The sequence below is a fragment of the Phyllobates terribilis genome, unplaced genomic scaffold (genome assembly GCF_046119375.1).
Source record: "Phyllobates terribilis strain yellow unplaced genomic scaffold, ASM4611937v1 Scaffold_1__5_contigs__length_1240528914, whole genome shotgun sequence".
NCBI lineage: Eukaryota > Metazoa > Chordata > Amphibia > Anura > Dendrobatidae > Phyllobates > Phyllobates terribilis.
Genome location: NW_027362761.1, coordinates 1,079,635,911 through 1,079,653,060, shown reverse-complemented (window position 1 = coordinate 1,079,653,060; position 17,150 = coordinate 1,079,635,911). Strand labels below are relative to the sequence as shown.

Genomic DNA, 17,150 nt, shown 5'->3' with positions numbered 1-17,150 from the left:
GCACAGCTTTGCGTCCAAATTTTAACAGTTCTTAGGTTCCTTCTTAATACATTTGATTTAAAGTGGTTGTCTAGCCCAGTGCAAATTTTTGGCAAGAAATCCTATAGGTGTTCTACCGAGAGAAGTAGATGAGAATCTATTTCGCACATGACCGCTCGAACTGGCAGAGCAGAAACTCATCCGAAGGCCACGGCCCCACTATCAGTATCTGGTCAGTATTCGGTCAGTATTTTTTCTCAGGAGTAGGAGCCAAAACCAGGAGTGGGTGATAAATGCAGAATTGGTGACTTGTTTCTATTATACCTTTTCTCTGATTGTTTCTCACCTGGTTTTGGCTCCCAATCCTGAGAAAAAATACTGACGAATACTGATAGTGGGGCTGTGGCCTAACTCTGCATAGAACACACTTTTGGGATCCAGCAAGCTGCAGTGCTCGCTGAACATTTGCACTGGGATGGAGATCCGCTTTAAACTAGGTCTACTTGGAGAACGGCAAATATTGACTTTTTTTTATAATTTGATGTGTCATCATTTTTGACTTTGTCAGTTTGCATCAAGAACTGTGATAAAATACTTGGTAAAGAACTGCAGGAGTAGATCTGTTTGCAGCATGTCTTTTACTGATATATGGATAAGTCTCTATATCATGGTACTAGGCGAGATACTTGAAATTATGTGCGGCTGCCAAGTTGGGGTCCTGTAATTGTAGTGCGTTCTAAGTGACCCTCTCTTGTTGTTTTCATCTGCATATATATATGGTTTCAGAGAAGTAAATGAAATATCTAAGCATTGCTCCTAAATAAGATCTCCTTACTATGGTGCTGCATAGAGGCAGCAGGTAGCGGCACGTGTGTGTGACACGTCACATGCTCTGCGGTATAATTTTTGTCCTGCTCCCCAGGAATATTTGGTTGATTTGTGATAATTCCTAAAACATTTGCTGAAATATTTCTGCCTCTCTTCTATGATCTCTGTTTGCAGACTTACTTCGGCTCAGTCATGGACATCTATTCTTTCGGAAACTTCATAATCACAGCAACATTGTTTGTAGTTTTACTGCATCTCCTGATTGAGAGTAAGAGCATGGTGAGTCCGTACATGAGGAGTCGGGCTATGCAACACTGGTCAGCAGATATAATGGCCTGAGCTGGAGGGGATTGGGCATCTCTTAACCCTTATTATTCATTTATGTTTTTATCTAAGAATTGCAAAATTTACAAACATGCTGCGTGGGACGCCTAGTCTGGGGAAATAAACGACCCATCGACTAGTTAAAAGGTTAATTTGCATATTAAAAACGGACTTTGGAAATACTTTTTTCTAAAGATCTCTTAATGTGTCAAACACTATAAAGGGTTTATTAGGCAGGGTGTTTATAAAGGAATACAGAAATGCTGGTGGTTTGGAGGGCGTGGGGGACCTGTCAGGTTCCCTTTAATGATTACTGCAGTCTCAGAATAATTCAAACCCTCCAAAGCAAGCATCTTTAGTACTTAGTGCAGTACAATTGGCTGTTATGACCTGCTGGAAACGCGATGCATAGCAAGACACCAGCCTCGGGCAGCGTTCCTGGGGGATCTTTGCCGTCCAAAAAGCATAAAGCACATCAGCGGTTCAGGTTCACGAATATTCTTGAACTTGCTGCTGTAACCACCGCCTTCAAATCTCTTCTAAGATTTTCTAAAGGCCACGACCCCACTATCAATATTTGGTCAGTACTCAGGAGTGGGAGCCAAAACCAGGAGTGGGTGATAAATGCAGAATTGGTGACTTGTTTCTATTATACCTTTTTTTCTGATTGTTCCTCACCTGGTTTTAGCCAACGCTTCTGAGTAAAAATACTGACCAAATACTGATAGTGGAGCCGTGGACAGAGTTCAAGTCAGGTGATTGTCGGACGTCTTCTGAAACCAAGCCTTGGTGAACTTTGGTGTATGATTGGAAACATTGGGGGTGATTGATCAAAGTTTTTTCACCATATTTCTGGCGAAAAGCTTTGAAAAGTTGAGTTTGTTTGCCCAAATGCTAATTTGCTCAAAAAAAGCAACTTTTGGCGTGTTCTTACCCAGCTCCGACTAAGTTGGTGGAGCTGGAGCATGGCGACCCCCTGCTCATCAAATTCATGACAAATGGCGGCATTCGCTATGCCACAAATCTTACTCCAGCAGGTGCTGGAGTAAGATTTGTGGCAAGGCGCACACAGCCTTGACTGATTCATTAAGAGGCGAGCACCAGCATCCGCCCCAATACGCCCCCTTATCAAGAATGAGCGAGAAAGAATTGCCAGTCATAATATCTCTGGGCCATTGTCTTCTTGGAAGATTCAATAATGCCCAAGCCTCAGCTCTCTCATTGGGTTGAAGTTTTCTCCTAGGATTCTCTAATACTTAATTGAATTCATCTTGCCCTCCACACACTGCAGGTTCCCAGCGCCAGAGGAAGCAAGGCAGTCCTTGAGCATCTGTGAGCCATCACCATGCTTCACTGTAGACAAGGTGTTCTTTTTCAAGATATTCTTCATTCTGTAGACATACCACTGATCCATAGGCCCGAGAAGTGATTTTATTTTTTTTAGATCTCCACATAATAGAACGCCAAAACTTCTATGGCTTGTTTATATGGTTTGGAGAATATTAGAGCCAACAGTTCTTGTGCTTTTGGGTCAGTATAGATGTACGCCTTGGAGTTTTAGACATAGAGGTTGTCCGCATTTAGCATGTACCTTAATATGCAAGTTGAAACCTCTGTGCTTGCTGCCTTCAAACCTTGCTTGCTGACCTTTTTGCAGTCACTTGAAGAGTTTTGACTACTAGCCTCAGAACATTGGTGACAGCCGGTGATAGCTTCCTCTTTCTGCCACATCCAGGTCGTGTAGCCTGTGTTCTTTTAACATTGAACTTGTGAACTCTACTCAACACTATATCTTTATGAACTTTCAGTGCCTTTGTATGTTTTTGTATTCTTTTTCCTTTTTGTGCAATGTAATAATTTCTTCTCATATACGTTTTGGTCCTCTCTCTTGACAACCCAGGAATATTATAAAGCCAGAAACCATTGTCCATGAGAAATAGGTAGAAGGCAGACAGTGATTCCAGTGATGTCACTTACTGGGCTAGGTGTTGCTGGTTCAGTAAAATCAGTGTTTTATCAGCAGGGGATTATCACATTAGGACTAGGTGTCTCATGCCTCCTAGTCACCTGGTTCTGTGTAACCCCGCCCCCACCACTGATTGGCAGCTTTCTATCAATGTGCAGTGTACACAGAAAGCTGCCAATCATTGGCGTAGGTAGGGTTATACAGGGCTCATCATTCTGATAAAACAGTGATTGCATCAAAATAACAGCAAGCAGCCCAGTGAGTGACACGTCGCTTGAATCAGGGTTTCGAACCCAACGTCATTCTGCTGTCAGATTACATAGTGAAAACCTGGTGACAGATTCCTGTTAAGATTCCTCGGGGACTGTGCCCAAAGCCGCTGTCTGCCTGTGCATAACGTTTGCAGCAGGTCATAACAGAAATAGGAGCTCTACTAAGTACTAAAGATTCTTGTCATGAAGGCGGCGAATAATTGAGTCTGTAATAATCAGTAAAAGTGGCATTTTATGTTGAATCTGGAGAAACCACTTCTTATATTAGTTGTGTTGAGCTATTCACATGTTTCTTTGGTTTATTGCAAACAGAAGAAAGCTTTCAAATGTTGCTAATACACCTAAAGCGAAATGGGGGGTGAAATGTTTTGATTGCTGGTTACTTGCTGAGACACATCCCAATAAGGATGCCAGGGGCCCCAATTATTGCCCTTATAGCTTATGTGTGATGGACGCCAATGTTGGACATCCGTTTACTGCTTCTGTCACCCATAGGTTGTAATGGTATCTTTCGTGAAAAGCTCATGTTTACACATGCCGTACATTGGCATATTTAATGTGACGTGAAGAGGCCTTAAAGGATTTTTTTTGTTTGTTTTAATGGGGTTTCAGTGTGATTAGACATTGATGTCTCTGCTTACAATAGGCCAAAACTGTTTAATCCATCCATCCAGCTGAACTCCTAAAATGTTCACTTTATTACCAGGCGGATAACGTTCATTAAGGTTTATACAGCTGTTCAAAGATATGACACAAGCTTCATCAGGTCTAATATGTAATTTGTGTAGTTTATATAAAATATAATTTTTAGACAAATGTCTATTTTTAGACATTATGCTTTTGTGATTTGAAAAAGGTGTCCTTTGTATTCCAGACATGGATCCACTGGACGGTGATGGTTGTGAGCATTGTCACCTACTTTATCTTCACCTTGGCAGTTAATGCAGTGTGTGTGAAATGTATGCCACCTGCCAACCCATACTGGATGATGCAGACGCACCTGACAGACCCCATGTTTTACCTCGTATGTGTGATGTCTGTGGTTGTTGCACTTTTACCAAGGTATGTATGAAGGTTTATATGTATGCTATGTATCACAGCTGCAGGGTGGTGGTGTCACAGCCGGTTTCTGCAGATTCCCATGATTTTGATCCCCACTACTCATAAAGGTAGGTTCACATAACAGAATAAAAAATCATTCTGTTTCATGCAGAAAAATAAACTGTTTCTTTTCTTACTTGTCATCCGTGTGCAGTTCGTATACAACTCGTTTTTTCTTGTTTTTTTTACAGTCAACTTGTGTTTCTTCCATTTTCTAATAATTGCATTAACAGTTGTTTGCCTTCTTACCAAGCTGCTTGCCTATTGTCCTGTAGCCCATCCCAGCCTTGTGCAGGTCTACAATTTTGTCACTGGTGTCCTTAGACAGCTCTTTGGTCTTGGCCATGATGGAGAGGTTGGAGTGTGATTGATTGAGTGGGTGGACAGGTGTCTTTTTACACAGGTAACAAGTTCAAACAGGTGCAATTAATACAAGTAATGAGTGCAGGACTGCTTCTTAAAGAAAAACTAACAGGTCTGTGAGAGCCAGAATTCTTTCTGGTTAGTGGGTGATCAAATACTTCATGCAATAAAATGCAATTTAATTATTTAAAGCTTTTGGGGTTTTGTTTTTTTTTCGATTTTTGTCTCTCACAGGTGAAGTGTACCTATGATAAAAATTACAGACCTCTCCATTCTTTGTAGGTGGGAAAACTTGCACAATCAGCAGTGTATTTTTTAAAAAAAAAAGTTTTATTGGATATTTAAAAAAAAGGTCCTTAGTTCACTTTTCCACTCCTTCAATTACAATGTAGCACACCTCCCCTAATGTTGATTGAAAGAGCTCAATTTGAGGTGCTGCCTGAATTGAACTCCCAGCCCTGCACACGCACTGACACTGCAGGAGCTGAGAGCACACACAGTGTTAGTGTGTGCAGGTGGGCTCTCATCCTCCTCTCCTGCAGTGGCTGCTCGCTGCGGATGGCCAATGAGGGGGGAGAGCATGCAGAGATAGAGGGATGAGAGCTCAGTGAACGAGCGCACACACATTGACAGAGCATGGTCTCCTCTCATCTCAGCGTCCGCCGCCCGCTACTCTGTGATCTATGTGGATATATATATACTAGCTATTGAACCAGTTCTATGTCCGGTGGTGAGAATTTTTATTGGTACATCCATTCCCTGTATATAATATACCTTACACCCATCCCATGTATATAATATATACCCCGCACCAATCCCCTGTATCTAATTTATACCCCTGTACCCATCCCCTGTATACGATATCCCTGCACCCATCCCCTGTATATGATAGCCCCGCACCCATCCTCAGTATATATAATAATATACCCCCAAACCCGATCCCTGTATATAATCTAATATACCCCCAAACCCAATCCCTGTATTTAATATATACCCTTCACCCATCCCCTGTGTAGAATATATACCTCTGCACCCATCCCCTCTGTATAATATGTACCCCAGCACCCATCCCCTGTATATAATATGTACAACAGTACGTCTTTAACAAAATGGCGCCGGAGATCGCAGTATGCACAGGCACGGACTCCGGCACCATTTTATTGAAGTATTCTACTACACAGTCAGCATAGCAGTTCACACGCGCCGGCACAGCCTTGTCCTCATGGCGCCAGAGATCGCGGTATGTCCTCATGGCGCTGGGCATTGCGGTATGCGGTTAGCGCCTATGCATACCACGATCTCTGGTGCCAAACTCCTCCATCCTTGTCCTCTTCCCTGTCACTTCTATTAACGACGCTGGATGCGTCCTGACTCCGGCCACACTGCGCAGGCTATACCGGCTCCATTATATATGTATGTGTATATGTATGTATGTGTGTGTGTGTGTGTATATGTGTATATATATATATATATATATATGTGTGTGTATATGTACATAGATAGATTTATGTGTACATAGATACATATATGTACACATATATATATGTACTTATATATGTGTATATATATATATATATATATATATATTATACACAGTACAGACCAAAAGTTTGGACACACCTCATTTAAAGATTTTTCTGTATTTTCATGACTATGAAAATTGTACATTCACACTGAAGGCATCAAAACTATGAATTAACACATGTGGAATTATATACTTAACAAAAAAGTGTGAAACAACTGAAAATATGTCTTATATTCTAGGTTCTTCAAAGTAGCCACCTTTTGCTTTGATGACTGCTTTGCACACTCTTGGCATTCTCTTGATGAGCTTCAAGAGGTAGTCACCGGAAATGGTTTTCCAACAATCTTGAAGGAGTTCCCAGAGATGCTTAGCACTTGTTGGCCCTTTTGCCTTCACTCTGCGGTCCAGCTCACCCCAAACCATCTCGATTGGGTTCAGGTCTGGTGACTGTGGAGGCCAGGTCATCTGGCGTAGCACCCCATCACTCTCCTTCTTGGTCAAATAGCCCTTACACAGCCTGGAGGTGTGTTTGGGGTCATTGTCCTGTTGAAAAATAAATGATGGTCCAACTAAACGCAAACCGGATGGAATATTCATGCCGCTGCAAGATGCTGTGGTAGCCATGCTGGTTCAGTATGCCTTCAATTTTGAATAAATCCCCAACAGTGTCACCAGCAAAGCACCATCACACCTCCTCCTCCATGCTTCATGGTGGGAACCAGGCATGTAGAGTCCATCCGTTCACCTTTTCTGCGTCGCACAAAGACACGGTGGTTGGAACCAAAGATCTCAAATTTGCACTCATCAGACCAATGCACAGATTTCCACTGGTCTAATGTCCATTCCTTGTGTTCTTTAGCCCAAACTTGTCTCTTCTGCTTGTTGCCTGTCCTTAGCATTGGTTTCCTAGCAGCTATTTTACCATGAAAGCCTGCTGCACAAAGTCTCCTCTTAACAGTTGTTGTAGAGATGTGTCTGCTGCTAGAACTTTGTGTGGCATTGACCTGGTCTATAATCTGAGCTGCTGGTGACTTGGATAAACTTATCCTCAGAAGCAGAGGTGACTCTTGGTCTTCCTTTCCTGGGGCGGTCCTCATGTGAGCCAGTTTCTTTGTAGCGCTTGATGGTTTTTGCATCTGCACTTGGGGACACTTTCAAAGTTTTCCCAATTTTTAGCACTGACTGACCTTCATTTCTTAAAGTAATGATGGCCACTTGTTTTTCTTTACTTAGCTGCTTTTTTCTTGCCATAATACAAATTCTAACAGTCTATTCAGTAGGACTATCAGCTGTGTATCCACCAGACTTCTGCACAACACAACTGATGGTCCCAAACCCATTTACAAGGCAAGAAATCCCACTTATTAAACCTGCCAGGGCACACCTGTGAAGTGAAGACCATTTCCGGTGACTACCTCTTGAAGCTCATCAAGAGAATGCCAAGAGTGTGCAAAGCAGTCATCAAAGAAAAAGGTGGCTACTTTGAAGTTTTTTCACAGTTGTTTCACACTTTTTTGTTAAGTATATAATTCCACATGTGTTAATTCATAGTTTTGATGCCTTCAGTGTGAATGTACAATTTTCAAAGTCATGAAAATACAGAAAAATCTTTAAATGAGGTGTGTCCAAACTTTTGGTCTGTACTGTATATCAGAAGGCAGCACTCCATATAATTTTTTTGAAAAAATGGACTTTATTGAGCCCAAAAGTCAACATTTCGGTTCATAGAACCTTTTTCAAGCAGAGTTCAAGTGTAAATGGTATAGCATATATAGACACAAACAGTGATTTCATAATTACAGTCAATTTGTGCATAACATTAATTTCTCAATGAAAAGTGCATATCTTGAAATGACATCAGTATTGCATACAACGTGATAACTTTAGAAAAACATTATTTTCTTTCAGTGGCATAATCCATAACTCTAATAAAGTGTCAAGTGCTTCAATTAATAATTAATAATATCAGGTGTAAGTTATAAATACGAGGGTGCGACTCACCCAACAGCAACCATGCATAATCTCACTCCCTCCACGCTATTCTCGGTGTCTCAGAATTCAATCTGCGCACATCTCCCATGATGCCCACATTGTTTTGTCAAATGACCAAAGCAAACATGGTCCGCCCATACCATGACATCACTGGGCATGCGCTTTACACTTGCAACGCTGTGGTCGCCATCTTTAAGGTTGTCTTGTACCACACAGAGGATTCCCTTCAAATATGACGCAATAAAATATGCGCATAATCAATGTGACTCGTCCTGCCCAATCCTGTATAGCATAGATCATACAGACGCGCACATTCTTTATATCAGTATTGTCACTGACACCATCCCACTTTAAAAAAATATAATCTTAATTTACATATAATACTTTAAGACCGGTGTCCGTAAAATAATTCCTATGTTCATAATCATGAACGAGCAGAGAGGTAATATATTAATACTACTTGACCCATACACCCTTCCATGGAATTCCCTATCCCTAGGTTGATCCATGGAGTGAGATTATAAGGCCAGAAGAGGAACCTTCTTCAGGTCCCTACCTCCTTGCCAATCTCAGGCGTTAATTAAGGTACATTATAATTAAATCCTCTCTATATATAGGAATAATCCTTTACAAAATGAAGGAATGTTTTTATCCTCACTTAGTGCAGACTAGAATACTTTCAATTACTGTTCATATACAGTGTACAAAAAAAGGAGATATTATCCATTCCCAGGGGAAATTTTCCCCTTTCTTTATATGCATGTTGCTGTAAGTTGAGCCGCCTCCATCTAATTTCATATTGAAAAAAAGTGATCTGCAAGAAACAAAAAAATCCATATATAAATATATTTAAACATATAACTCAATTATATTAAAAAATACTCCAAATTTCATATACTTGATTGTTATCCGAGCAGAATCCTCAGGTGATTCCTACTGTGTTGAATTCAACATTTAATCCATTTGGTTTTAATGTATTTAAATTGTGGATCCACTCAAGTTCCTGTCTCTTTAATAATCATATTCTATCGCCACCCCGTCTTTGCAATAGGACAGTATCTATAATTCTTAATCTTGATTGTTTCACAGTATGACCTACCTCCACAAAATGCTTTGATACAGGTAAATCCGTGACGGAATGTTTTTATCCTCACTTAGTGGAGACTAAGTGAGGATAAAAACATTCCTTCATTTTGTCACATTGATTTATATATACACTGCTCAAAAAAATAAAGGGAACACCTAAACAACAGAATATAACTCCAAGTAAATCAGACTTCTGTGGAATCAAACTGTCCACTTAGGAAGCAACACTGATTGACAATCAATTTCACATACTGCTGTGCAAATGGAATAGACAATAGATGGAAATTATTGGCAATTATCAAGACACCCTCAATAAAGGAGTGGTTCTGCAGGACCACAGACCACATCTCAGTACCAATGCTTTCTGGCTGATGTTTTGGTCACTTTTGAATGTTGGTTGTGCTTTCACACTCGTGGTAGCATGAGACGGACTCTACAACCCACAGAAGTTGCTCAGGTAGTGCAGCTCATCCAGGATGGTATATCAATGCGAGCTGTGGCAAGAAGGTTTGCTGTGTCTGTTAGCGTAGTGTCCAGAGGCTGGAGGCGCTACCAGGAGACAGGTCAGTACACCAGGAGACATGGAGGGGGCCGTAGGAAGGCAACAACCCAGCAGCAGGACTGCTACCTCCGCCTTTGTGCAAGGAGGAACAGGAGGAGCGCTGCCAGAGCCCTGCAAAATGACCTCCAGCAGGCCACAAATGTGCATGTGTCTGCACAAACGGTTAGAAACCGACTCAATGAGGGTGGTATGAGGGCCCGACGTCCACAGATGGGGGTTGTTCTCCCAGCCCAACACCGTGCAGGACGCTTGGCATTTGTCACAGAACACCAGGATTGGTAAAGTCGCCACTGGCGCCCTGCGCTCTTCACAGATGAAAGCAGGTTCACACTGAGCACATGTGACAGAGTCTGGAGACGCCGTGGAGAGCGATCTGCTGCCTGCAACATCCTTCAGCATGACCGGTTTGTCAGTAGGTCAGTAATGGTGTGGGGTGGCATTTCTTTGGAGGGCCGCACAGCCCTCCATGTGCTCACTAGAGGTAGCCTGACTGCCATTAGGTACCGAGATGAGATCCTCAGACCCCTTGTGAGACCATATGCTGGTGTAGTTGGCCCTGGGTTCCTCCTAATGCAGGACAATGCCAGACCTCATGTGGCTGGAGTGTGTCAGCAGTTCCTGCAAGATGAAGGCATGGACTGGCCCGCCCGTTCCCCAGACCTGAATCCGATTGAGCACATCTGGGACATCATGTCTCGCTCCATCCACCAACGTCACGTTGCACCACAGACTGTCCAGGAGTTGGCGGATGCTTTAGTCCAGGTCTGGGAGGAAATCCCACAGAAGACCATCCGCAACCTCATCAGGTGCATGCCCAGGCGTTGTAGGGAGGTCATACAGGCACGTGGAGGCCACACACAATACTGAGCCTCATTTTGACTTGTTTTAAGGACATTACATCAAAGTTGGATCAGCCTGTATTGTGTTTCTCCACTTTAATTTTGGGGGTGACTCCAAATCCAGGCCTCCATTGGTTAATAAATTTGCTTTCCATTGATGATTTTTGTGTGATTTTGTTGTCAGCACATTCAACTTTGTACAGAACAAAGTATTCAATGAGAATATTTCATTCATTCAGATCTAGGATGTGTTATTTGAGTGTTCCCTTTATTTTTTTGAGCAGCGTATAATGTGTGTGTGTGTGTATGTATATGTATGTGCATACATCGATTGTACAACATTATAGGAGCAGAAACTAAACTTCCTAAAGTTAAAGCCGGGCTTTTTCTAATCCCAATTGTCGCATTGTTTTGTGTTGATTTCATATGCCCAATTTTCTCAGCCCGAAAACTCGCCGTGATGTCTGGATCGGCCACAGATTTCCTGACCCAAGCTAAACTGAAAATGCCAGTCCAGATATCTCAGTCTTTATTGAAACCGGCCTTAAATGTAAATGTAAAAACCTAACTAATTTTCTTTTCTTTTTATCCATATTATATCTAGGTTTACTTTCCGGGTATTTCAAGGAACCATGTTTCCAACTCCGCAGCAAAGTGCTAAACAGCTTGATGTCATGTCCCCGGGGGACCGCTTAAGTGCCATTAAACACTGGTTTTTACCAAAGACTGACAATACCTTATTCCATGCAGTGCCAGCAGATGGCAGCAAAGCAGCAAAAGTGGATGAGGAGGCTCCCTGCATACGATCTCCCAAGGACGCAGAGAACACAAGCTGAGATGTGTGACCGCCAACCTAAAAAGACTGGAAATCTATTTATTGTACCATTTCCTTCTTTACAGTGTTCAATAGGTGACCTGTATTTCACTACTGGTTCTAATCTTTATCCATCAATGATGTCTAACTTGATATTCATTTTATCAATGCCAAATATTGCCCCGCGAGAGGCCTCTGATCGGGAACCAACAACTAGATGCATACGGTCAATAGCAGACCAAAGGGTAGCCCAAAGCTTATTTCAGTGTTTTCATGTGTCTGCCATATTCTATAGGCCATTCAGTGTTATATTGCTTCTTATATTGAAATAATTTGTATTTTATTTCACTTTCTGAAATATGATGTAAGCAGTGGATGGTAAGAACCTCATCTGATCACAGGGAGTATACGGGGACTCTACCCATCTCCTTGCCATATGCCAAACCAGATTACTATGAACAGTGACCATTTTCACCATCTCTTACCCTGGACGGATTCCGTAAGTAGCTGACATCTTTGAGCGGTCATCAGTCATTCTGTGGTGTTTGCCAGTTAGCGCTGACTTTACATCTTTAAAAAGGTTGTTTATTTCCGATGCCCCATTTTTGCATTCTGAAGTAGCAGATGGATGCCCTCCGATCAGCTCCTCTGTCATCTGGATGAAAGAGGAGATACTAAAAGCATTTCTCTTTTTGGAGGACCCAGCACATCCATGCTTTCCTACTGGTTTTCAGTAGGTCCTGTGTAATGCTTGCTTTCACCTGTGGGAGTGCTGTAGAGAATACCCACTGTTGTGTTCCTCCACTAAGTGTAGTTGATCAGTCTGTCTTGCTGCTGAAATCCTCAGTGATCGAGATTAACATTGACTTGTTTTCTGGTCCATGCATTCAGCCCAATCTCGTCTATATTTTAGGAATATTTCCGTGTAGTCACAAATCCTTTTTAATGCATCTTAAAGAATATCAGTGTTTTATTACTGTATTACTATATATTTGCTCCTAATTCCTTTTGTACATAAAGGGTACAGCCAGATATTATCCACCACATTAAAGCAGTCTCAGCGAAATTTTAATTCCGTAATCCTTCCTAGTTATGAATGTAACGGTATGTAAGAGTTAAAATACTCAATCACCTACGAGACCGCTCTTTAGTTTTGCCCCCTAACACCGGCCGGTGCTGCTTTCCCAAGTCTATGGAGACTCAGAACAAGACCCTCCATAGACCGGTCCACATATAAATCTCAGTGTGATCGGGCTAGTCTGCTTTCAGGTCACTTGGGCCAGAAGAGGACTGGAGCGGCGTGGAAAACCTGGGAAGATGGCGATCGGTAAAGTATTTTAGTACTCTTACACACCATTATATACATTATTACAAAGGATTACAGAATAACAATATTGCTAAGGCTGACTACTTTAACCCTTTCAATATCTGTAGTTTTTATTCCACCCTGACCACTTACATTTCTCTATATATCATTGACGTCATCTAGAATTTAATAATTATATGCAATGGGATAATTTTTGTATAATTTTTGTGGTGCGTTTGTTTGTCTGGGCCAGTATCTCTTGTTCGCAAGTATTGAAGCATAGTAACAAGCTGGTATTTCTCAGGTTTAATGTATTACACTGCTGGACTATGGCGTCTGTGCCCTACTTGCTGCTGCATTACGTCCCACATCTTGGGATATGTAGCAACCTTATTCTTGATGGTTTTCAAGACTCTTTTCACATGCTCCTGCAGTTTTCTGCTGAGGTTTTCTAGTAGTTACTTATTGTTCTCTTTGAACATGTTGAGTTGTCACATTATTACCTTGGAATACCAGGAATTATGGATCCTTTACAAAAGTTCCTAATTCATACTGCATTCCTGAGCATATTGGGGAATATCCTCATAATAATTAAGCATTATTATTTAATTGTTATATTGTCACATTTTCATTGTAAAAGCTATAACCATAAACTGAAAATCACCTTTTATGTTTATGACTATATCTTGATATAAATCTCCCCCTTTTATCAGAACATGTCATTTTTTTTTATATGAAAATTGTCATTTCCTTTCTTAATGTATATTAATAATGATTGGAGCTCAATTTTTTAAGTGGATCTTCAGATCTCCTGCATAGACACAGATTTAAAGGATAACATGCTGGCTGTCTTGAGCCACCACTAGAGAAAAGGAGCCTACTGCAAACTATTCTTAACTTTAATATATTAAAGGGGGAGTCTGTCAGTGGGTTTTTGCTATGTAATCTGAGGACAGCATGAAGTAGGGGTTCAAGCACTGAATTCAAGGATGTGTCACTTATCAAGTTGTGTGCTGTTGTTTACTTACAATAAAGGTTTTATCACTAGGACATTATCATTGCTGTGACTAGCTGGCATGTGAGCACTGGTCTGACTCCACCCCCTCATGTGATAAGTCGCTCACTGTCAATAGACCATGTACACAGAGCTGTGGTGTGGGCGGGGTTAGCTTTCTCAGCTTTGCTCTGTTACATCTAAGAATGGAGTCACAACTGCAGCATCCAGTAAACTGATATATCATTGGATTCGTGGTCTTTTTCCTGCATTATTCTGCTCTCAGATGAAGTAGCAAAAACCTAGTGACAGATTCCCTTTAAAGAAGCTCTTCCATCTATATTTTTTATTAAATGTGTGTATATGTGCATGTCATGTAGTGTGCGTGTATTCATTTACTCACCTCTCGCTGCTCTCACTGTTGTCCATCGCTGTGTTGCTCCTCTTCTTAGTGACGTCCCCGCTCTGCAGACGCTGTGGGACACGCTGCTCTCTGCGTGTGTAAAAGAGATTTCTGGCTCACGCGTAGAGTGAGCGGGCTAGTCACAATTGCGGTGATGTCACTCCGAAGCAGAGAAGAACGGCGCTGGACATCGGAGAGAGCAGAGATAGGCGAGTCTGTTAATACACTCACACTACATTATATGCACTTATACACATTTAACTGGGTTGTCTGGTCCTAAACTACAAGTTTGCAGTCCCTCTATGTGACTACAGCCTTGTGAATCCTCACATCGCACACACTGTGCGCTGTGAGGATTCTCCTGTGCTGGGGGCGGCAGTCATATCACCGCAAGTATACGATGTGCATACTCCCGGCCACATCCCGACTAGATGCGCAGAGCCTAACTCAATGAAAGTGTATTGAGCGAGGCTGGAAACAGTCGAGTTGGAAAGTGGCCGGGAGTATGCATATCGCATAGTTTCCATCACGTGACTATTGGCATAGTAGAATCCTCGCATCTCGCGTGATATGAGAATTAACCGTTTAATAATGAAAAATTATATATATATATACACAGACATATACAGGGGAGTGCTTTTTTAAGTACGCTCCTCCCATGCACAGCTAGTGGTGACTGCAGGTAGCATTAATCTCCTTTAGCCATACTTGCCCATAGTGGTCTTTTCTCCGTTTCCAGCGCTGCTGCACCATGTGACCGCATTTCTAACTAGCCGTCTCACACAGCGTCTTTTGTGTGTACTGCAAGTCACTTTCTCACTGTAAGCCTATAAGACTCATATCAAGGCTCTCATAGACTTATCTTGAGAAACCAACTAACAATCCACTGTGTAAGCCAGCTATGCAGAGCTGCAGTCCCATGGTGTAGTAGAGGACCAGAGCAGTGCTGGAAACGGGAGACAGCATCAATGGCTAAATATTTTAATGAATTCATTATGCACATATTACTGATGGCAAAATGACGGGACTAAAAAAAAAAAATGAGTGCTCCTATAAATCAATGTCTTTATCCAGAATTTGCAATGGGGCGCTGAGCTGCTGTACCAGACGCAACTTATGGACCGGTCGAGCACTTTGGAAGAAAGCAGATGTGTTTTTCTAAGTCCATACATACCCTTTAAAGGAACATTTCATAGTGTTACAGTAGATTTGATATCTAGCGAAAATCTTCCACTTCTCTTCCTACTTCTCCTATTTTCTGATCTAACGCCCATAGTAATCAGGGCCTACGTCAGTTATTTGATTTGAAACTGGCAGAAGGATTGTGAATATCATTGGGACCATTAAAAATACATATCTTTAAAACTTTTTGTTTTATTTGGTGCACTAAAGCTTGTGTCAATTTTTGTTTTTAAATTTGCCAAATAGAAGTAAAAACACTTTAACTAACTGGGTTCTCTGAGAATAGAAAAAAGGGTTTGATTTTTACTTTTCCAGGATGGCGCATTTCTGTGGAGAAATAAAATTTCAGTCATTTTTTTTTTTAATCTCACACAACTCCTTAAAATATGAACGTGGGAATCACAAATGTACGGTATATGTAAAGGCCCCTTTCCTTGTTTTGCATCGATCTTGATTACCAGAATGTTTACTTGACCTTGAGATATCCACGAAAGTAATTCTATGTCCACCAAACTGTACAGTATTCACGTTTTGTAACTGTTTTTATATCGTTTTAATAGTTTGGACAGTTTTATCATTAGAACATTTAAATTGCAAGTTTAGTTTTATTAAATTTATTGCAAATCTTCAAGATCCCAGGTTGGAAGATTCTGTCTATGCATTTGGGATCTGTGGCTTTCCTGACTGCTGACACCTGTAGTGCCTCTAATGTACGGTGTATGTATTCTGCTTGAATGTGCGGATTCTTTTTATCTGAACATTTGTAGATGATGATTTCAAGCCTAGCATTCTGGTAATGTTTAGGTTAAGCCTACGAAGCACTTTATTATTTAAGAAATGTTTGTCCGCCTGTGAGCCCAAACTGTAGGGACAATGCACCTTCAATGATTTTTATGACAGATACTTTTAGGCCTTCTCTGTAGGCGATAGGTTTCTTTTTGTGCACAATGTATTTATTGCTGGTAAATCCAAATAAAGAAAATAAATTGCTGTAATTCTGTCCTTGATTAGATGCAGATATCCCTTGTTTTCTTTATCAGATTTATAAAACTCGCGTAAGATCGCAAACATTTTTGCTTTGTGCTGCATGAATCTGTCCCTTAAGCCAGATGGGCGGTGGTATTACTGAAGAGGTATGGGATGGAATATGGGTCACTTGCGTTATATGGGATCTGCAATAAAGTGATGTGGCATAAGCTTACCTGAGAAGACAGGTATATAAAGCAACATTTAAAGGGGGTTTTCTCATGCAGACAGTAAAGAGGTTCATTGATGACCTATCCCCTAGAATAGGTCATCAGTGTCTGATTAGTCGGGGTCTGACACTCTGCACCCCCGCCAATCAGCTGTTATTGGTGTCAGCGGCCACTGGCCAAAACTGCTAGATTGCGGAGCTAATCTGTCTTCTGGTAGTGGCTGCGGCAGTGTACTGCACATCTGCCTATTGAATTCAATAGGCGGATGTGCAGTACCCTGCCGCGGCCACTACCAAAAGATGGAGAAGCTCCGCAATCGAGCATCTCCGGCAGCCGCCGACACTGAGAACCAGTGATCGGCGGGGGTGCTGAGTGTCGAACCCCGACCAATCGCAAGAATAGGTCATCAATAAAAAAA

At 41.5% G+C, this 17,150-nt stretch overlaps 1 protein-coding gene across 3 annotated transcripts in view; it reads left to right on the top strand.

The window, feature by feature from the left end:
- The window catches only part of ATP10D (ATPase phospholipid transporting 10D (putative)), a 111,441-nt gene extending 94,898 nt beyond the window's left edge, over positions 1-16,543 (top strand). For all 3 annotated transcript variants that reach the window (XM_073645538.1, XM_073645537.1, XM_073645539.1), the window contains exons 21-23: positions 982-1,086; positions 4,244-4,431; positions 11,442-16,543. In XM_073645538.1, the coding sequence (XP_073501639.1) occupies positions 982-1,086; positions 4,244-4,431; positions 11,442-11,673 (525 nt within the window). In that variant the 3' untranslated portion in view covers positions 11,674-16,543. The remainder of the gene's footprint in view (positions 1-981; positions 1,087-4,243; positions 4,432-11,441) is intronic.
- The last annotated feature ends 607 nt before the right edge of the window (positions 16,544-17,150 follow it).